Genomic DNA, 26,346 nt, shown 5'->3' on the forward strand with positions numbered 1-26,346 from the left:
GAACAACAAATGCAGTACAGTTTCTCACATGAAAATACACAAGGTTTTTGGCAGAATATAGGTAGATTGATTATTTAGATTTAAGATGAAGAAATTAATAGACATGCACTAGAGTGAACTGAGATGATAGTATAAAAGACTACTTAATTTTAAAAAGAAATTATGTCAGATATAATCTAAAATCTGGGAAATACTTATTTATTTCTTTCTTAACTTTTCCTAAATGAAATCCATCACCTGATGATTTAGAACCTGATCCAATGCTCTTAAAAAATCTTTCAGACTCAAAGTCCTTCTATTAACTAGAAAGGGAGTCAGACTGGCTGAAAACTAAAATAATCAGTCTTTTATTTTGAACTCCTTTGTATGCACAGAGTCAACATCAAAAGCAACCAGTCCTTGATAAAAGAGGCCCTAATCAGATAGATTTATGCACCCTCTTGGTTTTTTCCATCACTAAGGAGAATTACACTCATTACAAATGCAGTTTTTAAAATGCAGAGAGAAGACATTTGCAGTGTATTTGACTGAAGACCTCAGGCTGACAGCAAATCCTGTTGTATGCAATTTATACTTCAAGATCATAAAGCACTCCAGATGGAATTGGTTCATGGACTTTGATAAATGTGAGGGGTTTTATAAAACTAAGGTTAAGAAAGTCTCAGACTTGGGATGTACTGCTAATCAGTTTGGATGAATTGTCAAGTTTTCCATTCCAGCTCAGCCTTGTCCAAATGTCACAGGATTTTTTTTTTTTCACATCCATCTCATTAGGTGTCAATGTAGGGTTGACCATGATCCTGATCACTTGATGGCATCTCTGAATCACTTACCTCATCAAATTGTGAGGTAATTTTTTTCTCAGAATGCTGCTCTGACATCATAGTAGGATGTCTTCAAATGATCACATTATGAAAGGCCAGGTTTGGGTGTAATAAGAATGTCTTCATTTCTGCTCAGCTTCCAGCTGTCATCACACCAATCTGAACACCTGTAACTAAAGGGAGTTAATGTGAGAACAGGTGCTAAAAAAAGTTCAAAAGAGAAATCAGTGACCACAACTGTTGTACCTTCACTCTGAGTAAAGCATCCTCTGATTTGAAGGCTAGATTTTCTAGGGGGACCTCAAACTGAATAAAAAGACCAGCTGTTCACTGTCTGCATTATTTCACCTAGCAATAAAATGAAGAATGGTCAGCTCTTCTATTTCCATATATAAACAACCACAAAGTGAAGAAGTGTCAATCTGTACACTGGCAAAACTGATGATATGTTGATCAGAAAGCATGTATCTGTTCTATTTTTCAGCAGTTAATTATTGAATCTGTATCCAAGCAATCCACAGTATTTGCATGACCTTAAAGGCTCAGCTCTTCCCAAAATTGAAAGCAGCAGTGTCCTCTGTGAAAGGAGCATTGCTTTCTCATGCTGCTGTGAGCTGGTAAAGCCACAGCTGGGTTAATCCAGGCCATTATTGTACCAAGAATGAGATCTTAGAGTGGCCAGGGGTGCAGGCTGACTCAGCAAATGCAGCTTTACAGAGCACAGATCACCTTGGATCAAGAGGAATTCAGTCCCAGCAGTGAGGCTGGGGCTGACCTGTAACAGAGACAGATGTGACTGGGGGACACACACAGCTCTGGCCTCGAGTTAGAGAACTTGTTCTTGGTTAATATTTCACAGCAAACCAAGGCCAGCCAACACCTCTGTGAATGCAGCATCTCCTGCTGTCAGAACTCCAACCAAGCATCAAGAAACCTCCAAGGCACCCTCAGCTGAGGTCCAGCCTGTGTCTGTCCTGGTCCAGACTGTGCCAACACCAGTTAACCAGGTAGGGGAACACCACGGTGCATTTCAAGGACTAAAAGTGAGCTCTTAATAAAGTCTTTCTTCTACAGTTTGTGACTGAGAACCCCAAATTTTCTAGCATTTGCTTTGCTGCTGAACTCCAGCTTTGAGCCTGGCTGCCATCCAGTCCACAGAGGAGAGGCCCTGCCTCCAAGGGAACCTGGCTGGGGGCAGAGCACCTTCCTGCCCCGGCTGCAGGAGGGGCTGCAGGAGCAGGAGGCTGGGCCAGCACTGGGAATCCGGGTGCAGTCACACAGCTCCGGGGCTGCACAGGATCCAGGGGCATTCCCTTAGCTCAGACACTGCACAGGATCCAGGGGCATTCCTTGGGGCTGCACAGGATCCAGGGGCATTCCCCTAGGCTGAACAGGATCCAGGTGCATTCCCTTAGCTCATACACTGCACAGGATCCAGGGGCATTCCCTTGGGGCTGCACAGGATCCAGGGGCATTCCCTTGGGCTGCACAGGATCCAGGGGCATTCCTTGGGGCTGCACAGGATCCAGGGGCATTCCTGCAGCTCAGACACTGCACAGGATCCAGAGGCATTCCCCTAGGCTGCACAGGATCCAGGTGCATTCCCTTGGGCTGCACAGGGTCCAGGGGCATTCCCTTAGCTCAGACACTGCACAGGATCCAGGTGCATTCCTGCAGCTCAGACACTGCACAGGATCCAGGGGCATTCCCCTAGGCTGAACAGGATCCTGGGGCATTCCTGCAGCTCAGACACTGCACAGGATCCTGGGGCATTCCTGCAGCTCCGAGGCTGGAAGGGCACCTGGCTGTGCCCTTCTCCCATCCCAAACTGCCTCATCCACCTTTCAGCCCAGCAGGATTTCCTCTCCCTCAATACAGAGCTCACTTGAAAACTTTTCCTTTCAATGAAACTTACTTTAAGCGGAATCGTTTCACTGCTATGTTTACTTTAGATGTAGATAACCTTCTTTGCCACAAAGCATTTTACTTTACACATCAAAGGAAATTAACACTGCCATGTTCTAATTAACATTACCATGTTCTAATTAACATTGCCGTGCACTGGGAGTCCTTTTTGTTGCAAACTGACAGCATAGTCACAGCTGTGAATTCTTTCTTGATGGGAAAGAGGAGGCATACTTAAAACCGAAAAGTTCACAGTTTCTCACTTTCCATTGCCTTTTCAAAGCTTTTTACCTTTTACAGCCCGGGTTAGGTGGTAACCAGTGAACAGGTACTGAACAGGTGAACTAATGCACGTTTACTTTTGATTACAATGAGAACAGAACTAAGAACTAGTAGAACTAACCATTTTGAAAGAAGATGCTTAAGGGTAATAGTTACTTGAAAAATCACTACTGTTAAATTTTGTTGGCTGATAAGGCGCCATCTGTGTGTAAATTTGGCTATTTCCTGAGATACTGAATCATTAATTCTGCTGCTCTGAGGCAACTCCTGTTGCACTAAAATAAAAAACGATATTAAATCCGCAACCTATATAACAAAGTTTCCCAGAAGGAAAACAATTCCATTCTGTTTCACTGAGTAGGATAAACAGGTTGATATCCCACCTCTGTAAAAGGTTTGGGTTTGGCAAAGGAGAAGAATCATAGTAGCAGCCACACAGGTGACTTGACATAACATTTCTTTATTAATCCCTTTTCTCTACAGTCATTATTGCAAATTGAATGCAGGACAGCTTTTTTGTAAGTTAAAGATTTTTAAAAGAAGATTATGACCAAGCAGACAACATATATTTGCCTTATTGAGTATGAAAAACAATGTCACAATACACTGTGCTAAAGCTTTTCTTGCCATGATTAACTGAGTAAGGCAATAAAGTGATTATAAAAATAAAATAACATTTTTGCTGTTATCCCATCCAGGAAGATCACCAGCAGCTGTCCACAACAGAATTTCTGTTCACTGCATTAGGTGTTTTGCCTTGGACTTCATCCACCAAAATCTCCTTTATGTCATTCCAAAAGCACATTTCTCTTGTATATGAATAAATAATGTCTGCACACCTAAACTTCATCTTGTGATGTTTTGCAATCTACAGGCTCAAAGCCCCACTAACTATTTGCAAGGACTGGATGGAAGACCTATAATTGCTGCTCCTGTATTTACAAAGGTAATTTCTTCTATGACATATTTGAAAAGTAGAGATCAGATAACTGTAAAAAGAGATAACTAAAAATAGCTCTCAAAAAAAAAAAAAGAAATTAAAAAGAAAAAAGGAATAAAAAAAAGAAAATGAAAAAAATGCTTTTCCTAAGCCATTCAAGGGTTTAAGTGGCTTTATTAAATCTTAGTGAAATCAGTATTACATCCAGACCATTAAGACATTTACTGACTGTCTATTCATTTTCTCTAATAGATGTTACAGGATATTTCAGCTTCTGAGGGGCAGCTTGTTGTTTTTGAATGTCGGGTGAAAGGAGCTCCTTCCCCAAAGGTTGAATGGTATAGAGAAGGAACACTGATAGAAGACTCTCCAGATTTTAGGATATTACAGAAAAGTATGTTTCTTGTGTGAAAATATTGTGTCTAATAAAATACAGGCAAGCAACAAAATTGCTAACATAGCAACACTGTGAATTTCTTACTACAACTGTAATTTTAATTTTCAAATGCAGTCAGAACACCTGCAATTTTCTCTAAGTCACTGAAATGCTAAAATTGTGAAAATTCAACAAGAATTCCTTAAATACTACACTAAACTAAACCTAAGTGAAACAATGGTTCATCATATCTTGATTTCATGTGGGTCAGAGTTTCAGAAATTGTCTTCAAGACAAAATAAAATTGTGCCAATACTGAAAAAACCCCCACCCAGCTACTTGGAGAATTTATTTCCTATTCCCAAGTTCCCAACAGTGTTCACAAGTGTTCACATTGTTCAGTGGCTTTGACATACCATTGAGTAAAAGGCCTGGCTGTCTTCACCTCCCCTTAAACAGAAAATTGGATCAAAAAGAGTATTCCATCTTATTTAGAAGATCAAACTTCATATTTAGTGCTTAAGGAAAAAGAAATATTGGCAAAAATAACTATATTCTATCTAATAATTCTGTTCTTCTTCCCTTTAGAACCACGATCTATGGCTGAGCCAGGTGAGGATCATCAAAGGTTCATAATTTTTAATTACATAAATGTGGCGGTTTAACCTCACAAAATATTAAATATTAAAACTTCATTACTTAATTAACATAATTTCTTCTTTTCCTCATGTTCTATACTACTAGTGGCACACATTTCACTGTAGACTTTTCCACAAACATGTCACTTGAACTAATTCAGTCTCTTTTGCAGATAATGTTTCCACTTTGCTTAGACCCAGTTTTACCTCAGGATTGAAACGAGCTAAAGATTAATAAAATGAATGTATGAGGGTCCCCTGTAGATCTGAGGTCCTGAAGTTTAGGAGATGAGGTAGAGCTGAGCTATTTTTATCCAGTTTACCAGTTAGGGAACATTGCATCAGATGTTCAGCCATGTCAGCCATTCCCTGTGCTCCCAACCAGCGAAATGTGAGAGCAGCACATCAGGTGTTCCACCCCTGATATCAGCAAATCCTATAAATGTGCCTGGATCTGCTGATACCACGGATCAGGGCAGAATGTGGACTACTCCACATGGCTGGAGCAGAGGAGCCCTATAGCTTTGGCTATTTCCCCATGAGAGATTCACTCTCCTCATTGCTTTTTGCCATTAAAAATATGAAGTCGCTCCTGTCAAGGTGGAAAATTATCAAAGAAAAAGAATTATCAAATCAATATTAATTCTTATGGAATATCAACTTCTGTATTCTTCTTGCCCTATTTGAAACGTTTTTACTCCAATAAGAGTCTTGAAAGAAACTGCTTCTGTCTGAGACTGAGGAATATAGAAATGGAGTTTCTGCCAGAAGGCAGTGCCACTGTTCTGTTACTGTGCAGTGGCATCACTGCTGAGTAATGTGAAGCAGTTTTTAGGGGATAATCAGTTGGGTGCAGTTGTCACAGCCTCATCACCTGCTGCTCATTCAGAAGGAATCTGGATTTCCATGCATGCAGTGGTTGGCAGATCCCAGCATGATAAACTAGATACTATAATGCCTTAAACTAGTTCTGTTATCATACTGCTATAATAAACTATTATTCTCCTGGAGTTGATAGGAAACAATCTCTTTGTTGCTGTTGGGTTTTCCTTGGTGATGACATGAAACAATCAAGCTTAAGTGTGCAAAATACCCATAGAATATTTATCCTGTAGGGTTTTAGGAAAGTCTATTGCAAAATTGTAGAAAAATAGTCACTGAGTAGGTGAAGAAATTTTATCAGCCCTCATTTAAAATCACTTTATATGTTACTGTCCCTCTTCCTCCCAGCTACTCAGCCAAACCAAAAGACTTCAAATCCCATCATGACAGGTGGCATGCTGGTCAGACAGGAATGCCATAAACCCAGCCTGACTTTTCTAGATGGAATATAGTTTTCCCTAGTACAATTTTGCTAGCATATTTTTGGTGCCCTTTATTCATATTCACAAAGAAGTCAAAAGACAATTTTCTGTAAGCACAGTTAGCACTATCCCCTCTCTCTGCAAATCTGCTCTGATACTTTTGAAAAAAGCAGTCTATATGTGTGGTTTATATTTACCCCTATTACAGAGTGACTCCACTTGAATTGTTCCCAGTCAATTATAATTAATCTTTCAATCATCAGAGATAAAAAATACCTATATTTTAGTGAGCTGAGAGTGTGGACTACACTATATATTCTTCCAAATTAAATTTTAAGTTTTTTTAAGTCTGTACTTCATGTGTTAGGAAAACATTTTCTAATGTTTTCCACACACTGCTGACACCTGTTCTTTGCTTTCATTGGGCATGCTGGAGCACAGAGGGTACCAGTTGCTGCAGACAATGCTGATAACAGCTGCTGCACACAAAGGCTGCCAAAACTGATAATACTGATGGAACTAGAAACAAACTGAGCAAGGTGGGAGTCCCTAAGGAGATCTCCCCAAAGGTAGTCAGGGTTCTGTGTGTTTGGTGGTCACTGCATGCTCACTTCAAGTGCTAACCCTGCTCTGATACTTTGCAGAGGAGATTTGTACTCTCGTTATTGCTGAAGTATTTTCAGAAGATTCTGGCAGTTTCACCTGTACTGCAAGCAATAAATATGGCACAGTGTCCAGTATAGCTCGTCTGACTGTCAAAGGTAAGAGCCAGCTGAGTCCTTTGCTCCTGGCAAATCCAGCAGAGCAGGCTGGGATTTGTGCTCTGTGCTCTTGGCTCCAATGCAGCTCAAGTTCTGGCAATGTTCCTCATAACTAAAAAGTGTGAGAATTCTCTGGGGGAAAAACAATATTTGTATTTCAAAGATGTAGGGGAATAATTCACTGGGGACATGGCTGAAGACCACTGACTGATTTTCCAAACTGTGTCCCTTTTCCCTCCACCTTTACAATATTCCTTTTTCAAGGGAATTTGTTCTTAAACAAACAAGGTCAAACAAGTCAGTGCAACAGCTGGAAGGACATCAGAGTGAGTTTTTTGAACTGTAACTTTTGTGCTTTCATTTCACTATGATTTCTGGCATTTACATGTCCCAAAGGTTTGACCTTTCCTCTTGCAGCACCTGAGGACAGCAGTAACACTGCTGCCCTTCACACAACGAGCTCCATTGACTTTGTGGCTACTGAGCACCAAGCTCCCCCCCAGACTCCTTCCAGCCACCAAAGCCAAGCCCCCAGACCCAAACTGGAAGGTGTCCTTGTGAACCACAACGAGCCCAGGTCCAGCTCCAAGGCAGGGCTCCGCGTGCACTTCAAGCTGCCCGAAGATGAAAAAGGGAGTGAATCATCCTCAGAGGATGGACCTGGCACCACCAACCAAACCAGACCCAACCACTTCCCAGAGAAGATAAATGGACAGCCAGTGAAAATACCAGAGCCAACATCACCATCCAAGGAACCTCCCCCAGTACTGGCTAAACCAAAGCTGTAAGTAAACAGAAGTCTAATTCTCAGGAGCATCACTGAGATTATTTAGTATTTATTGACCACAACACTACTGCACTAGAGCAAAAACTCAAATGCAGAATAAAAAGATGGCATGGTGTTGGCCTAACTAACTATAATCTTAGAAAACAAATTCTCCAGCACTTGATTATTTTTTCTGCATATCCCTGTCAGGAAAAGTGACCTCCAATTTAAAAAGGAAAATGTTTTCCCTTTGAAATGTTATTAATTCCACAATGCTTTCTGCTGCAATCAAGGGAAGAACATGGATCTTATGCAGGCAAAATAAAAGTAGGTTCTTCAAACATATCTCACTCAATTCTGGGTATGAAATATTGCCCAAAGCAGACACATTCAGGCTAACACACAGTACAGACTGGCAACCAGCAAGCGACTGTCATCCCAAAGGCCTCATGACTTGTATGTCCCACAAATGTCATCTGCCCCCAAAACAGATAAAATACTTGGAAATGCTTGATAATGGGAAACCACTTGAGCTAAAATGTGATTGGTGCACTGGGAGCTCAAGAAGAAATTTGAAGAAGTAATGGAGTTTTCTTAGAGGACAATTTATGGAATTCACACTGCAGTTTATAGTGAAAAGTATTTTCAGCATTTTTTCAACTTCCCACATGTAATTTAACAACAGCACACAAACATCTTCATTTAATTTCTTAAATAGGCAGAAGCTTTTCCTAAGGGCTCAGGAAGGACTCTGTAAAGCAATTCACTGGTACTTTGAAGCCAGGATGTAATTTCACAGCATAAACATTACAAGAAGACAGAATTTACATTCCTTGTAGCAGAGCACAGGGTGTGAATTCCTGAACCCCATATTTACAGCCCTACACACTTTCTGAGCTATAGTGAGTTGTAGGGTGAGCAGAACCAGTATTTAAGTACCCAATACTTGCACAGAGCAGAATTTCTCTCAGCTTCCCCTCCCAAAAAAAAGCTGTGTTACAAAGAATTGCTTTATTATGCAGATGTATACATGAAGGGCACAAAATCAGGCCCACAGAACTACTAACTCTACCATTCTACTTTATGAAAACTTGAAACTGCTATCTTTATCTGCCTTTAATGTGATTTTTGTTTGGTGCATTGCAGAAACAAAGTCTTTTAACTAAAACCAAATTATGTTGAGTATGTACTTGCTTTGTCAGGAGCTGTTGTGCTTGGTCTCTACACCCACATTTTCCACTTTTTATCGGTAGATATTTAATATTCCATAGATTATTACACAATCATTTTCCATATCTTCTATGTCTTTTCTGGTTTTGGAAGGGAAAAAGCTCTCCTGTTTCCATGTGCTGTATTTCCATATACATAATAACTAAATAAACCACTTGACAAGGAAAATTATTTTCCTTAATTGCAAAGTAAAAAAGCCCTGAAAAACTATCTAGTAGATAGCATCTAGAAAAATAACAACTGCATGGAATGCAAGTCCTGTCTGAATTATCTACTCCTGCCTGTCACTGAATGTCAACACCACCTAAACTCCATTGGTAGCATATCCTGTGGTGGATTATTACAAAGCTTTAGCAGTCAAAGTGCTGGTTTCAGAAACCACTTCAGCAGGAGGTAAATGATGCAACCTGGCTTACAAACACTCATTTAAATTATGAGACACCAAATCTCACTCTTAGTTACACAAGCAAAGAGGTATTAAGGTGAATTTGACAATGATATCCCTTAAATATCTTTGAGTAAGATTTATATTTATATTTCACATACTAAAATGTAAGAATTATCTTCAGTCAAATAATTTGTGGACAAAAAGCTTTGTGCCTCTGGCAAAGAAAGGAACATGAAGAAAAAGGTTATTTTAATAGAAAACTAATATTATCCTCCTCTCATAATGTTAGAGAATATGCCATGTAGCAGTTTCCTTGTCTTACTGTATCACAGGACATTGAATTTTTCTCTCTGCATTCATACACAGAAATGCAGCCAGCTGGCTCATTTGGGGCTCGTAACCAATTCTGTTCTTCTTTGTTTTCTGTGCAGTGACCAGAGCCAGCTAAAACAGCTCCACAACCAGGTCCTGCTTGAACAACAGCAGGTGCACCAGGCATCTCTGAGAGAGCTGTCCTTCAACACCACTTTGGTGAATTCTGCCACTGCCCTCTACCAGCAGTCCAGCTCAGTCCTGTACAAGCAGAGCTCAGCCTGTTCCCCTCAAGCCTTGGGCTACGGCCGCCCCAAGCAGCTGCTGGCAGCCCAAACTCCGCCAGGCAGCCCCTCTGCCAGCTCCTCAGGCACCTTCAGCAGCATCCCCCAGGCAGCCCCGAGGACAAACCACATGGAGAACTTCATAGGAAACCCAGCGAGGTCCTCAGCAGGCTTTTCAAGCAAAAGTGAACAGTGTCTCCCAAGCCCCAAGGAGCCCGTGGTGCCCCCACTGACGCTCCCTCCTGTGAAGCAGTTCCAGCCCCAGACCGTGGCTCCTGCTCCCCTCTCCCCAACTGCACGGATCCAGAACCCAGTGGCTTTCCTTAGTGCTGTTCTGCCTTCCCTGCCTGCTGCACCATCCACCAACGCCATGGGACTGCCCAGAAGTACCCCAGCCACGTAAGTAGCACAAACCACAGGCACAGAAGCGGGGACAATACCCAAAGGAAAGCAGGATGTATTTCTGTCCAGCTGTTCAGTGGGGGAGTGTCCTGGTTCAGGGCAAATTTTGGAGACAACTCACAGACTGGGGATAAAAGCATCATACAGTCAACCCAGAACAGGGAGTCACTGAAATGCAAGTCTTCTGTAAAATAGAAAAGTGACTTATTCAGATATTCTGGGCATTTCTTCCAACCTTTACACCCAGTAAAGAAATGAAGGGATAATACCTGTCACAACACGGCACGAAATGAACGACACTCACACGCTGAGATGTCCGAGGCAAAAAGGGGCAGTTTATTCCCAGACCTTGATATTTATAGAATTCCAAAAGTGACCATGGATTGGATTGCCACCTCTCCAACCACACTGGTCAAACCAACAGTCCATCAATTCTCTCCTCCTCCAGAAAGGAATACAAAACAATCCTTCTTTACATGAAAAGTGTGTGAGAAACTCCATTACAAAAATGTAAACATCAGAAGGCTTAGAAGAACTTTAGAAGAACAGGGTGACAAATACCTTCTGTAGAAAGAATTGAAGATAGAGAGATGTGAGTGTACAAACAGATATACACCAATGTGGAGGGTTAGAGGTTCATAAGACTGTACTAGTGTGAGAAAAGAGGTTTCAGGAGCTTGCAGGATAAGTCACTCCAAGGCTCTTTGCTTACACCAGGTATAAAAACATTCATACCTATTGTAAGCAAGAAGTAAAGTTTTAAAGGTACCTTATACTGCAAGGGTTTTTCTAGTCCAGGTGAATCTAAGAAATAACTTCTGTAAAGGTATTTTTCTGGCTGCAGTACTTTCAGCATTTGAGGTCCCCCAGAAAATCTCAGAAGAGTTAATGGTTTGCACATAAATAATTTCACGAAGCGCCAGCATGATTTCTATGACAAAACAGCTCCCATGATAAAGCAAATAAGGAGGATGATGCAGTGGCAAGGTGAGGCCATTAAGAGTCTCTTCTTTACTGGTGGAGTTGAAGTGAATTTCCCTTTTGTGGACTTTGTGAACTCTGTGTTAGCATGGCTAGTACCTGTACATTGGTACAACTATTTGCCCACAGAACTCCAAATCCTGCACAAAGTGAGGATTTTCCCCTTTTATCAATGGTACAGTTCAAGGTAGTGGTAGCATCAGCAAGTCCCAATCTCCTGGCTCTCCTGCTGAGACTAGGTCAATGAATCTGTTATTACAGCAGAAAGATGTGTCCCTGTGTCTCTAGCACTCACCACTCTGTGTGCCAAGAGTCCTGCCTTCAGACCTGTCCTGCACTGCTACTCCCAGGCTCCCAGTGGCCCAGCACAGCCACATAATTGCCATCACCCATGGCATGTGCTGGAGCCCTTCCCAGCCCTGGCACCCTGATCAGGCACACTGCATGAAGCTCTAAGGTCGCAGTGGAGGCTTTCACTTGGGCCAGCTCAGCCTTTGCTGTGCTTCCACAATGCTGCAAGGGCAGGGCAAACTCAGCTGCAGCTGTCACAGGGCCCCTGCACCCCTTCAGAGCTGGGGCCAATGCTCAGGGGCTGCTCTCTCTGCAGTAATGGCACCTCACCCCTGCCATGTGCTTTCCTTTCCTTCACTGCTGCACAGGCATGGCCACACAAGTCAGCACAATATGCCTGCCAGGCAGATGAATGTTAAATATGGTAAATATTGTTAAATATGACTGTTAAATACGTTTTCTGCATTTCAGCTTTCCTGGGTACCAGCCCAGAGCTGAATTCCCACACAGCTAGGACTCCTTTTGCTGAGATTCAAATCTTGACCCCTGCATGGGACAGTCTTAGCAGGGCACAGTGGTCAGGAAGGAGCCTGAGCAGTATCTGGGATAATCTGTAAATACCTATTGAAACTTCAGCTTCCCTTTTTGGCATCATCAGTGACAGTAATTCTGGCTACACAAGGAGTGAGAGCTCAGTGTCCGCACAACAACACAGGGAGGATGTTTGCAAAGCAATCACCAGTTACCTTTACCTAGAGCCTGTTACCAAGATCCCAACACCTGTTCTAGTAAAATACCAGAATATTGTGCACTTCCCAGGAGTGTCCTGCTACTTTGCTCCAGCACAGCACTCTCACAGCCTCCTGCACTCTCACAGCCTCCTAAATTCTTATTTAGGAATTTAACTCTTTTCAAACCTTACTAAAATCAAACACACATCTATAAAATAAAAACAAGAAATAACTGTTGATATTGGGTGTCATAAAAGGGTGAGAGAAATTAAAGAAGTAAAAGTTCATGGAAAGAGTAAATGATCAGTGAAGATGTGAGATAAAGATCAATGAGAAATTGTATTAACTTTAAATTATTGCCTGATAGCAGTCAAATGTACACATTGTACACCTAAGGTAACACCTACACTCATTTCTTTAGCATTTACTGTGACATCATTATTGCAGGATAAATATAAATGGAACTTAGATGTTTATTGTAGCATTACAACCCTTACATTCTTTAAGATGTGTATTTTTAATTTCTACTGCATGGGAATGGGATGCCCCATTAAGATAGTACCAAAAAAAAAAAAAATCATATCGTGAATTGTGCTGTGGCTCCTAAGTAAATAAATAATAGGTTCCACCATAATGTATCATAACATACAGGTGACAATATATATATAAAATATATATAAATACTGATTGCTGCATGTTAGTATCAGAATTTTCTTTTAATAGCCCAACCCAGGGATTAAAGAAAAACCTGAAGCCTCTGCCATTGGCAACAGAAGATTCCATTCGGGAAAACAAAGCTGCACTCGTAAAGGACCTGGAAAGAAAACTGCATTTCAGAGAGGATGCTAATCAACAAAGTGCTCAGCAGGTAAGAAAATCAAGAGTTATTAAAGTAAATTTCACTCATGAACAAGACATATATGATGGTGTGGGAAAAAAGGTGTTGGTGAGGGTGAGCTGCTACACAGCTTTGCAGGGGGAGCTTTCGTGTGAGTACTGGTTTGGAATAGCAAACTGGAACTTTAAACAGAAAGCATGAGGGATGCAGCTGGAGAAAATTCACTTTGTGACTGAGCAGCATTTTTCATTTCTGATCATCTCAAAGGCTGGTATAAATGTAAAACTTCCTTATTTTCATGAAAGCTTTTGGACATTGGCTTTTACTTTTTTGCTTTACGAGTTCCTCAATTCATTGCACACACAGATTCATACATTCTGTTTTAAATCAAGGGGAAATGTAACAAAACAGTTTAGGATAAGGTTTTTGTTTTTCTTTCAGTTGAACTAAAATGGGCTTTCAATTTCCAAATGTATTTCCAAATTTCCAAACTTATATGAATTGACAGGGACTTCTTCGAGAACTTTATTATAAGATTTTAGTAAAATAAAAAACCTTTTACAAAGTTCAAGGAACAAAATACAAGTTCACTCTTAATTGGAATCAATAAATGCACTGGATCTGAGCATTGTCTATGAAACTAAAGAAGAAATAAAAAATGAAATAGTATTTAGGGGTTGAGATGAGTAAATCAGGTTGAAGCACCCTGACCAAACAGGCTGAGCACTGTTAGACAGCTGCCCTGCCTGCAGGTGATTGTTCCTCTCCCAACTTGGCCATGGAGCCCTCCACAAGTGTCCCACCTGCTCAGGCCTAATGCAGAAATCAGGGTTTGCCCCATCTGCTGTCATCCAAAGAACCTTTCCCAACATCCATCAGCCCTTCTGACCAAGAACCTGCAGAGAGAAGCAAAACTGCCCCGAGGCTCTGGAGCAGGTCCCCTCTGTGGCCACTGCAGTGGAATCCCTGGGGTTTCATTCTGCTGCTGACCTTTCTTCCTGGCACAGCACACTGCCAAAGCTCTTGGAGTAAAACAATTGGCAAGCAGAAGGTTTTGCAGATGGATCACAAGTGTTACAATTTGTACTTGCTATGCTAGTAAGACAAATTGTTTAGAGAGCTCCTGTGAGACAGCAGTCAGGCTCTGGAGTTAACTGCACAATGACCCCTTCAGAAACAATGATCACTACCAGTGCCAAAGTTATCTCTGACAGCAAAAGATATTTATACTCACACTTATTTGCTATTCTGTATGAGATCAAACCTAAATCTTAATTCTCAAATTCTTCGAACACTGGAAAAGTTCAAAGGTGGCACTTCTCTAATTGCTACAGTAATTAGAATGCCAATGGCAATGAACTAAAATCAATAAAGGTTTCCTCATTTTCCTCTCAATTCCCAACTTTAATCCCTTCTGATTTTACTCTTCTCATCTGACAAAAGCCTACTCCAGCAAATTCAAGCCTGAGTTTTCTCCTCAATGAAGGCAGTGACTATTTCAACAGATGCCAGGATGAAAAGTATTTTGTATTTTCCAAAATTCCTATTGCTTTACACTATACAGAACAAATCAACATCACGAGAATAATATGCTGGAGTGCTGCATTCACACCCATTTATTTTGTCCTGTTTTTTCCTCTCACAGTTAACACAGAATTAAAAAAGGAGACATTTTCATTCCACACATAGAATATCTGTATTAAACCAATTATTGTAATGGTAGGGCAGGGCTTACTCTGTCATAAATACAAATGCAAGTCTCCTCTGTGTGAGAGATCACTGCATAATGGAGTATAGCATCCAGTAAGAATCTCAAATGTTGGTCTCCTTGTATTGTCTACGTACTATTTTAAAAATTCCTTCTCAGAAATGTGTCCTCTGGTGTATTTTTATTTAGACCATTTTACTGGGACCCCACATTTCAATAGCAGAGTTCATTCCCATTTACAATACCTGCAGAGCACACAGGGATCATCCAGAACAAATGCTGCAGATGACAAGCCTGTGCCTTAATGTCCTGGTACTGTCTGGTATTGCTACATAAAGGGCACTAATGAACAGGAGGGATTTGCATTCTGGTGCTCTATTTATTATCTAAAATTGACTTCCATATGAAAAATGTTCAGCTCACAAGATGAGATTTTCCTAAGTGTCAGCATTATGCACTCAGCATGATATCTGATAATCCAGATGTACTCCTTCTGTTTCATCCAGTACATCATTCATCACCAGCAATAAAGAAATCCAGCATCAGAACAGAGCTGGGAATTTTGCTGATGCTGCATGAGACAGAACAGATTAGTCTCTGGGCTTCCAGAGCCATGATGACCAGGAGGTGCTGACAGAAATACAAATATGACTTTGCCAAGATCCTAACTGCGACTTTGATCAAGTACATGCAACAACAAGCTGTCATTTTTAGCAGAAAAAATGGTCATGCCCCTCATTCCTGCAGATGGTGGCAAGTTCTAGTGCCAGGCGAAATTTCATCACAGCCAGGAGTGCTGAAAAAAATGTGATCCAGCTACACCCAAACATCTTCAGGCAGATTTGCTCAGTTCTTTCAAACAAAAGGGGCACTAATGGCTTTATGCAATCCCAGGAAGGTGTTAGGACAAATCCCAGGACAGAGGAGACCTGACTCAGTGTCTTCCTTGGCTCAAAGACAATTGAATTCCTGACTCTGCACTCCCATAAGGACAGGATTCACTCCTTGCCAGTGGGTATGTGTTGTGTTGGTGCTGAACCAGGTTGCTCAAATAATTCAGCATTCTTTAACAGCAGCAGAAAAATCTGGAAATTCCACCTTTCAGAGCAGGTTCTGTAGCAGGGGACCTGAGCTAGAAAAGCTAGGAAGAGAGCTAGGTGGTGGAAAACCACCTCCTCCAGCTCAAGAACAAAACTTCAGACTTCAGGCACCAAGAACAGGCCCCCAGCTAGCAGGACATTTCAAAGAGCATTTCAGCTCAATGATTAGGGTCCTCTCAGAAGCTGTTAGCATTTTTTTCTTCTAGACTGTGATGGAGAAAAGGAACAGAGACAGACTGAGACAGAAACCAGTCAGTCCTGCTTTCTACTGCCCAGAAACCAGGACAAAAATCTCCTGTATTCTTGTCCTTGCTGTAGTGGATGTTTCAGTATTTCTGCAAAGTGAAAGAGGACAAGAAGGACAAAGATCCCATCCACTCCTCTCCAGCCCCAGAATGTTTTACTGGCACAAAGCTGGGAGTTTTCTCTTGGAGACTGACACTGAAATGCTGTGAGACCAAGCATCCAAGTGTCATCACCTCAGTGAGTGTCAGGGAACTGCAGCACCTGAGGAAAGGAGAGCACAGGCAGCCTTGGCTCCACTCCCCAGATTCTGCCTCTCCAGTCCATGGGGCCTTTCCTCTGCCCTACAAGTAAAATATCTCAGTAATCTTCAGTTAGAATGAGTCATGCAGAAACAAAAAGATGTGTAGGGAGAAAAGGAAAGAAGGAGACTTTGGGGAGATTTTGGCAAATGGAAAAATATAAATGTCTAATGGAAACTAATTCTTTTCCCCTGGTATTTGAAAGCATTCACAGGCTTCACCAATATAAATAAATCTATAAATATTTCCTCTGTTAACAGAGGAAATTCAGCTTTACAGGCAAAACTTAGAAATTAATGCTATTATGTCCTCAACATTTTGTTATACAAATAATATAAAATAGAAAAATGATGTCATTAAACCTCAAAATCCTCTAGAGTAATAAAATTAAATTAATTATCCATGCAATAATAAAGGAAAGCAGAGTTAAATACCAGGGCCTGGTTTATACATTTTGGTTAAAAGAGCTACAAACCATGCTCACACCTGTGTCATTTACTATGAAGAACATCAGGTTGCAATACTGATTGGTTGTGTTGTACATAAGACTCAGATTGCAGCCTTATTGTTAAGACATAGAAAAAACCTACAGCTGTTTAGAAAATTATGCACAGCCTCACATGAATATCCTTTACCTCTGCTAGAGAATACTTGGTAAGAAATTTCAGAGCAGAAGAGATGCAGGGTTTGTCCAAAAGCTTTTTGATCACTAAAAGCCAAAGCCAAAGTAACACCCCAACACTGATCACACAGAACCAGCTCCTGGCAGTTCCCTCAGTTCAGAAAGGCCCACAAATCACCCAGAACTCTGCTCCCAGGGCACAGAAATGACACTTCATTCAATCACTCCAAAAATCTGCCTCAAAATCAAGCTTCACATAATATCTCAAAGGGCAGCCAATGTAGGCAGTTTCAGACTAAGGATGGGAATTTGACCACAAAGATTTCCCAAGGAAGCTTCTCTCTCTGTACTAGAAATGAAAAGATTTGAGAATCTGACCAAGAGAAAATTATATGAATATGTATAAGCTCCCTGTAACTGTGGCAATGAACATGGAACAACCACTCGTGGCTGCCTTCTCAAGACCTAGATGTAAGCAATACCAAAGTACAGACAGGTTTTCATGGCAGGGATCCTGGCTGGCAGAGCTGCCCAGGCTGGGGAGGGAAGCTGAGCTCCTCATGGGTGCACACACTCCCTCCAGCTGCAGTTCTGTGGAACTGGACACGGCAGCTCCATGGGCTTGCTCCTCCATTTCCTTCTTGCTCAATCACTGAACTGCACTGTGAATATTGTCTAGCTCGACAATGACTTGTTAGGCTCTCCATGGGTTTGTGTTTGGGCAAGCATGAGGTTCATGCCCCATACAATTCACCTGCAGGAAACAGATCACCCCAGTGGCACCTCTTCGTGGACAGGACAAGTGGAGCAAAGCCTGCACACTGGATCTGCTGCTTTTGACTCCCACTGCTGAGAGGGAACAGGGAGAGGAGAGAGAGCCCAAAGTGATCAGGAGATTCCAGGCAGAGTAGCCTGGATGAGACTGTGAAGTGAAGGAGTGCTACAGCTTGGAAGCAGATGCTGAGATGCAATATATGCCACTTTCTTAGATAAACTGTTACATGGATTTAGAGTAATTCTGCCAAAAAGGCAATCTAGTAAAAGTTACAAAACTGGGATTAAATTGGGAAATTTGTCTAGTGTTGGCATTAAGTTGGCAACAGAATTGTTTTTACATAGGATATGATAATCAACATTTGAGTAGAGCTCCCCTAGCCTTCCTGTTTGTGGTAATTTCCATGAGTTACTATCCTAACATCAGATTGACTCTACAAGCTTCTACCAACTGTTAGTGAATATACATACTAAATGTATGTATATTCAGTGAATCCTGCTGAAGATAAATTAAAATCCTGCTAAAGATCCTGCTAAAGATAAATTTTAACTACAACAGATGCAGGATTTTAGAACTCATATTCATATACAAAGGTGCTTAGAATCTAATGGGAATTACTACACTCTGTGCAATTCTTCTTTTTGGTCAAAAATGTTCCCAGGGAGCAGAAAGGTCCAGGAGTTAAATTACTTGACAAGACTTAGGAGAGCATGATCCAGCTCTGCTCTGTCACAGATTTTTGTGTTACCTTAACAGGTCCCTCAGCTTCTTTAGGTCTCAATTTCCCACAGGTGAAATGCAGGTGACAGCCCTGCCCTGAAGGGTGCTGTGCCCTCAGATTGTCAGAAACGATGGTGATGGGGCCACACAGATCCATCACAGAGACAGAATGGTGTGAACCTGTACCTTCAGCAAGGCTGGCAGGGAGAGGAGATTTTGTTTGTTGTGCAGGACAAAGTGCAGCACCCCAGCAGCAGCTACAGCAATATTGGCAAGGCAGGGCAAAGGCAAGAAGGAGGAAAGCTGCATTTCACCTCTCTGTCTGCCACAGAATTCCACCAGAACACTACCAAACCACTTCAGATACATATTCAGCACATTTCCTGGCTTTGTTTTGGCCAGTTGTAAGTCTTTTACCCTTCAAACTATACTGTGACAATACTAATACAAGCACCACTGCCTACTCCCCTTTTGCACACCATGCACACTAAACACTGTGCAGTAGATGCAGGAGAAATAGCCAGGTTTCCAAAGCTGCAATCCACTCAGCCTGTAGAAATATATACAATTATAGATGCATTATATACATTATACTTTGTACTGAGCATTACACCACTGAAGAGGAGCCTGAATTTTTAGCTGGTAGCTATAATAATTTAAAATATCTGGCTACTGTACTGAGCAAGTGTGTGAATTGCTGCCTGTAAAAGTTTCATGTTCTAGGAAAGCTGCCAAAAAAGGAGCTGCAATGCTACACTTTTGACTCCAAACCAGGGCCTGAACCTTTGTACTCTTTCCCTCAATCTCCTCAGTATGCTGAACTGCAGCCTAGTTTTAACATTGTACCCTTGGCTACATGGGCTTCTTCTTTGTGTGACACTTTATGAAATATTTGTCTGAACCACAACAACAACACTTTGCCCTACACCACTGTTGTAATCACATTCAGAAATAGGCTTATGGCTTCTGTGATAAACACAGTTCTTCAGAAAGCCATATTAATCCTAAAAGAAAACCTACCAAACAAGCAAAAACCTCCAAGGTTATACTCTGCATACAGAGGTGCATTCTCACTTCTTTCAGAGATTTCTGTTCTTTATGAAAAGTTTGGTGTAACACCTTCAGCCTCTGAATGTTGGTGTTCAAATTTTCACAGCAAAGTTACCTTGGTCATGTTGGATTGGTTGTCAATTGATACAAGCATAAATATGCACACAGAACAGGTTTAGAAAAGCAAAGACTGAAGTGTGAGGGCAACACACAGGAAACAGGGGCTGTGGAACCCTGACTTGAATGTCTTTAATTAAAAATGTATTTTTGAATAGAACTCCTTCAGATGAGCAGTCAAACTGGTGCAGTCAGCCTGCACAGCTCCCTGCAGAGCCCTGCAATTGTACAAGGACACCCAGGGCTGCCATGGGCAGGGAGCAGCTGCCAGCAATGACAACCCAGTGCTGATGGTGCAGCAAAATGCTTCTGTTTTCACAAAGTGCTACTTTTGTGCCTCTTTCTGTATACCCAGGGTCACATGCAAAGAAACATGGGAGAAAACCTGTCCATGACTAATTTCAAAGAGTCCCATGAAATGCATTCCTTCCTCTGTTGTATTTTCTTTTGCAAGCAGACATTTGAAAAGGGGGAACTGCACATTTTTCTTAATGAAGTAGTCTGTAAGAAGTTAATATCCTCAGCACATCAGCCAGGAAACAAATCATACACTGCATTCACAGAAAGCTTTTTAGGATCTAAAGCAGACACAAGGTTAATTTGGTTATGTACAACTTGAAAATGATTGCTCTAAGTTGTATTTATGTTAGTTGGTTAGATCACTTAAGACAGATCTGCACTTTTTGAGTAGAGGGAAAAAAAGATGTATTTGGTTTCCTCTGTAGGCCATCATGGCTACAGCAACCATAAACTATGAATTTCTCATAACATACCATGACTTCTTTTGGACAGCAATGATTCTAGAAAAAAAATCCATATGAAAACCTGCTGACTAAACTCAGCTGTCTATAAACAATACTGGACTGTGCCATCAGCTTGCAATATTTCAAAATTTAACTCTGTTCTGCAGCATTTTGTTCTGCACATTAACATGATGCCTTCAAAGTGCAATGGCAATGCCTTTCTAGCCCCATTCCTTCCCTCTGCTGTAGCAGACGGATTCTTACAGGCAGATTCCTTCATGATTCTGCCTTCCTAAAAAGACACAGGGCTGTTCTCAGTCTCAAGGGTAAAACACCAATGGCTTAACTTTCCCTTGGAACGCTAGAACCAGTTCTTGCCAACTACATGGGATAATGATCCATTTGGTTGGTGAGGAATCAGAGAAACTCGTTTACACTGGCTTTAATGAGATGAGAATTTGATCTATAAAGCAATTTGCTGAGAGCTGCTGCATGAGAGCAGAAAAGCTGGGGAGATGAAACTCTATCAGGCTGTTTGGTGCTCCCAGCTGAGGAGGGGCTGGTACCAGGCTGTGCCTGGCTGCCAGCCCCTGGCACGGCTCACAGGGGCACAGAGCAGCCAGCTCAGGGCTCTGCTGGGCACAGCTGGGCTCAGGGGGCTCTCACAGCACAGCCAGGGAGCAGAGAGGCCTGGCAGGGCGGGGCAAGGTGCCCAAGGCAAGGAGGTGTTACATTTAATATTTATGTGGGGTGTTACATTTAATATTTATGTGGGGTCAGCGCTTGTCCCACCAGGGACAGCGCACCACATCTCAGCTCCATGTGACAGACAGCCTGGAGTTTACTCCTCCTGCTCCTTCTACAGGAACTCAACTACTCCTTGATTGCTTGCTCTGACCCCATGCAGCTCCTGGGCAATGACACAGCTGCATTTAGAGCTGCATGGGACCGGCTCAGAGTCCCTGTGCAGACTGAATCCCAGTTATCACCGCTACCCCAGGGACTCCAATGCTCCAGGGAAGGATCCTGGAGCATCCTCAGCTCCCTGCCAGCGCTCCTGGAACCTTGCGGCTCTCCTCACTGCTCTGCAGCTGTGTGGAGTGAGCAGCCCTGCAGCATCACAGAACAAGGGACCAGGGCAGGGAGGAGCAGCTCCATTCACCAAATTCCTTCCCTACCTACTCCAAACTGGCTGCCTTTTCCCACCATAGCTAACCTTGAGGCACCCTCCCCAGCACAGACATTCTAGGTGGAAACACACAACATCTACCACTACAGTCCCAAAACCAGACATTACCAGGGTGTTTATTCAACCATAGCAACTTCCAACTTTTTCTACCTTGTGGCTGCCACATTTTCACCCCCAAGTCTTACAAACTCCTCAAAACTCCACTGTAATATCTCAACTTTTGGCCACTTCTGTCTCCTTGGTCTCCTGAAGAAAGCAGAAGAGTTTGTCAGCTAAAATTTTTTGCTGCCTCCATCTTTTCTCCCTGCTCTCTGGAAACTGTTGGTCAAGAGCATAATCAGCAGTAGGATGGAATGGCCAAATGATCAGGGAGTTAATTGCCAGTATTTTGGGATAACTGCTGGTTCTTTAATTAACTTTCTATAGGATTTCAGACAAGATGCATTTTTCTGAACCTTGTTTTTTCAGCAAATTGAATATACCTAAGGATTGGCCACACCTTTATTTACTACTTTCAATAGTAAATAGAAATTTACTAAATAGTAAATTAAATTTACTACATCTTCAATAGAAGCAGGAAAACTCTGGGCTTAAAACCTGCCCAAATCCAGGTCTAAGCAAACTGATTTGTCTTCTACAGGTAATAGAAGATTTCCCCCCAAAAAGGCAGTGTGTAATGACTCGAGCAAGGAGCTCCAGCAGCTGTGAGTGGCAGGGCAGAGGGCACAGGGTGCTTGCTACCTGACAAGCCCAGCCAGGTGCAGCTGCAGGGCTCCACCCTGCCCAGGACAAACACTGGTTTGGAGGCACAGACTGAAGCTGGCTCCTGCTCTGAGGCTTCTCAAGACACAGCAAGAGAAATTTGGTCAAATGCCTCCTGGTCTAGACAGGAGATTTCCTCATGCAAAACAGCAAAGTGATAAGACATTTCTAATTGAATCAGGGGATCAGGAGAAAGTTCATAATCACATCAAACTATCTGGAAGTGTTCCTTTATGTAGGAATATGCTGGGTTCACTGCATAATTTGTTTAATCTTCTAAGAATTTTAATGTAATATATTTTGCATTCTCAGTTACACCAGCTAGAAATCTGTCCAAGTTTAATCTGATGTTAATTACTCTGAAAATATTTCCCTTTCTTCCTAATTTTCTCTTTTTAGTTGGTATAGTTTTCCTTAATTATGAACTAAAATAGCATTCATTTCTATAATTAGCAAGGTGACTAATATTTGAATGCAAAATCCTCAAAAAATTGATATGTTTTAATGATTTCTTTTGATCAACAGTGTGCAAGAGTGTAATTTTTTTTTTTGACAGGGACTTAGAGGAATTACATGTTTCATTCCTTTTGCTGCCTGTGAAAGAACTCAGTGTCATTACACTGTGCAGGCTCATGCTGCAGTATCTGTGCCTGCAAACCAAATTCAGTTTCATGATGTCCTAGCTTTACTTAGGCTTTTTTATTTTCTTGTAGAATTAGTCTAAAAGTGCCAATGCCTGCAAATACCCCAGTGTACAATACTTTTTTCTTGACCTAGAGATGGGGCAACTGAGAGGAGTTTATAAACTTCTATTCTATTTTCAGTCTCATGAGAAGGGTGAGAAATACAGATGTTTTAATTCACACCATCACAATCAGAAGCCAGCTATTTCCTAATTACATTATAAGTGTTTCTTGGCCTGTCAGCTTTTACCACACCATGCTGTAAATGCCTTAAAGCCAATAATCTAAAATTATCCCTTTTGGTCCTACTACAATGCATCTTTCACAGTTCTATTTCTCCAAAGTATCCAGTCTTATTTGCAAGGCCATCCTTCAAAACTTGTTTCTAGCTCCACTTGTCTCTCAACAATATCTCTGTCACAGACACATTTTATGAAAAGTCCTTTCCTTAGGATTTTTCCTCCTGAGAAGCTGAGAGGCCTCAGGAACAAAATGCAACCAATGGTTATCTGCTGCTGTGGAATGCAACAGGTGCATCTGGGATTGGTCTCATGTGGTTGTTTCTAATGAATGGCCAATCACAGTCAGCTGGCTCGGACTCTCTGAGAGTCACGAGCTTTTGTTATCATTCTTTTCTATTCTTTCAAGCCTTCTGATGAAATAATTTCTTCTATTCTCTTAGTATAAAGAATAGAAGTTTTAATATAATATATATATCATAAAATAATAAATCAGCCTTGTGAAACATGGAGTCAGATCCTGGTCTCTTCCCTCTTCCTGGGAGCCCTGTGAACACCACCACATATCTCTGCTATTCCACGGCATTTCTAAGTCAGCATTTTTTATCTCAAAGTTTGCACTCTGAGCCTCCTGTCAGGCTCTGAACTGTCTCCAGCTGGATGTCCAGGGCCAGGCCCTGGCAGTGTGGCTCATTGCTGTCCCCTGTCCCTCAGGAGTACCGCATCTCCAGCTTTGAGCAGAGGCTGATGAACGAGATCGAGTTCCGCCTGGAGCGGACGCCGGTGGATGAGTCAGACGATGAAATCCAGCACGAGGAAATCCCCACGGGCAAATACATTGCTCCCATCTTTGATAAGAGACTCAAGCATTTTCGGGTAATGGAAGGATTCCCTATTACATTCACCTGCAAAATAGTTGGAATTCCTGTTCCCAAGGTAAGTCATTCTCACTGGAACTGCTAAGGAACAAAACCCAACTCCCCAGCAGTTTCTGTTCATCCCTCCTAAGCACGTGGCTCTGTGGAGAGAGCTCCCAAATGAATCATTTCCCCACCTTCCTAAAATCACAGTATCTGCTCCTGAGCATGCATCAGGCCTTGGGGTCCAGCCACCTGCCTCCAGGAGACACAGAACTGCTCAACCCCCAGACCTTCCAGAGAGATGAGAACTGATCTAAGCAGTAACGTGCCTAGAGCCAAGGAAAGAGAACCTGACAGGCCCAGCTGTGACATGCAGCTTCCTGAGCTCAACCTGGAATCATTGGTTCACATTATAACTGACCTGCAATGTTTATAACAATCTCAAATTGTATTAGCTATCACTCAACTTCTGTTATTTTTCTAGTTACTGTTAAGTCATGGGGGTGTGTCTGATCACTACAGGTCTACTGGTTCAAGGATGGCAAGCAGATTTCAAAGAAAAACACACATTTCAAAATGAACAGAGAAGAAGATGGAACGTGTTCTTTACATATTGAAGCTGCTACTAATGATGATGATGGCAACTATACGATTATGGCTGCGAACCCACAAGTAAGGTGTTTTATTTTCTTTTACAAAAATGCTTGTTTCCTCTTTTTCTAATATAAATTAATAGGAACACAAATTAGGCCACATGCTTTGACATCAAGTGGTGACTGTATCACAAATCAGGTGCTTCAGAGCATAGGAGAGGAAACCATGTAAAGATGACTGATGAAACTACTCCCCTGTTACACAGACAGTCAAAAGCACTCAGGACTTTTCCCCATGTTAGTGATTCCTGCCCTGTCCCCTTCCCACTCTCTATTGCTGATAGGCACCTTTTGAGATGTGCTGACAAGACAGACATGATGTTTCAGGCAGAAAGAATAGAGCAGGAACAAACGGTTACATTAAATTTGGAGCTGCTACTAAACACAATTATATTCTTTATCCAGGATGCAAAGATGTGGATCTGCAAATAGTCTCATTCCCTTACACCATTCTCCTTGACCCCATTTAGAAGTACATTGATCAGGCAACTTTTTCCAGTTTAAATGTTTCTCTTTTGTGAAATTATTTTTCTGTTCAGTTTCCTTATGGCTGCATTTCAAAGCAGGCCAGTACAAAGGTACTAGCAGGCAGTACCTGTGGCACGAATAAATAAGCAGGGACAGGCACCACTGCCAAATGCATTGCCACAGCCTGGAAGAGTTTGGGAAACCCCTGCCTCAACTGCAGGCCAACAGCATTTGCTTTGGGGAAGTGGTATACTCACTATAGCTCAGCTACTTTTTAAAAGTAAATTCTAATGCACTGTAAGGTTCTGTACTTATACTTTAAAATGAAATAAGCCATTAACCAACTATTAATTCTGTTTCCATTGTGAATTGCAGGGGAGGATCAGTTGTTCAGGACACCTGATGGTTCAGAGTGTCCCTTTTCGGGGACGAATGTCCACAACTCAGCCTCACAGGTGAAAGAAAAAAGTCCTGCAGAACTTCTTTATGCTTTTTACTGAAGGCATCCAAAATAACCACTGCATTCATTGAACTTCAGTTCTCAGTCATAAAGTGGAAATAACAGCAGCAGTTCCCTCCCAACAGGTCACTTCTATGTTTTTGAAGGGCATCCTCAAATACAGGGAAGTTTAAGTATGATTTCATTTACTCGTTTTAGTGGAGCTAAAGGCAAGGGATGGATTAGCAAAATGAAATTCAGCCAAAAAAAAATCAAAAAGAAGCAAAGGCTGGCTTGGGAATCTAAGGCTACTACATGATATAGTTAACTGGATAATCTTTCTAAATGGAAAATATGCAAGAATTAAATTACAATCAGCCTATTTCTTTCTGTCCTTTTATGTAACTCAAGCTATCTCTC

At 41.7% G+C, this 26,346-nt stretch overlaps 1 protein-coding gene across 1 annotated transcript in view; it reads left to right on the forward strand.

The window, feature by feature from the left end:
* Positions 1–26,346, forward strand: part of MYPN (myopalladin) — a 60,368-nt gene that overhangs the window by 20,745 nt on the left and 13,277 nt on the right. Inside the window, exons 5-15 of the mRNA XM_036386145.2 lie at positions 1,684–1,831; positions 3,886–3,957; positions 4,204–4,345; positions 4,916–4,939; positions 6,914–7,030; positions 7,448–7,814; positions 9,846–10,409; positions 13,139–13,283; positions 24,221–24,442; positions 24,889–25,038; positions 25,863–25,942. Coding sequence (XP_036242038.1) covers positions 1,684–1,831; positions 3,886–3,957; positions 4,204–4,345; positions 4,916–4,939; positions 6,914–7,030; positions 7,448–7,814; positions 9,846–10,409; positions 13,139–13,283; positions 24,221–24,442; positions 24,889–25,038; positions 25,863–25,942 — 2,031 coding nt within the window. The remainder of the gene's footprint in view (positions 1–1,683; positions 1,832–3,885; positions 3,958–4,203; positions 4,346–4,915; positions 4,940–6,913; positions 7,031–7,447; positions 7,815–9,845; positions 10,410–13,138; positions 13,284–24,220; positions 24,443–24,888; positions 25,039–25,862; positions 25,943–26,346) is intronic.

Source organism: Molothrus ater, chromosome 8 (assembly GCF_012460135.2).
Source record: "Molothrus ater isolate BHLD 08-10-18 breed brown headed cowbird chromosome 8, BPBGC_Mater_1.1, whole genome shotgun sequence".
Lineage (NCBI taxonomy): Eukaryota > Metazoa > Chordata > Aves > Passeriformes > Icteridae > Molothrus > Molothrus ater.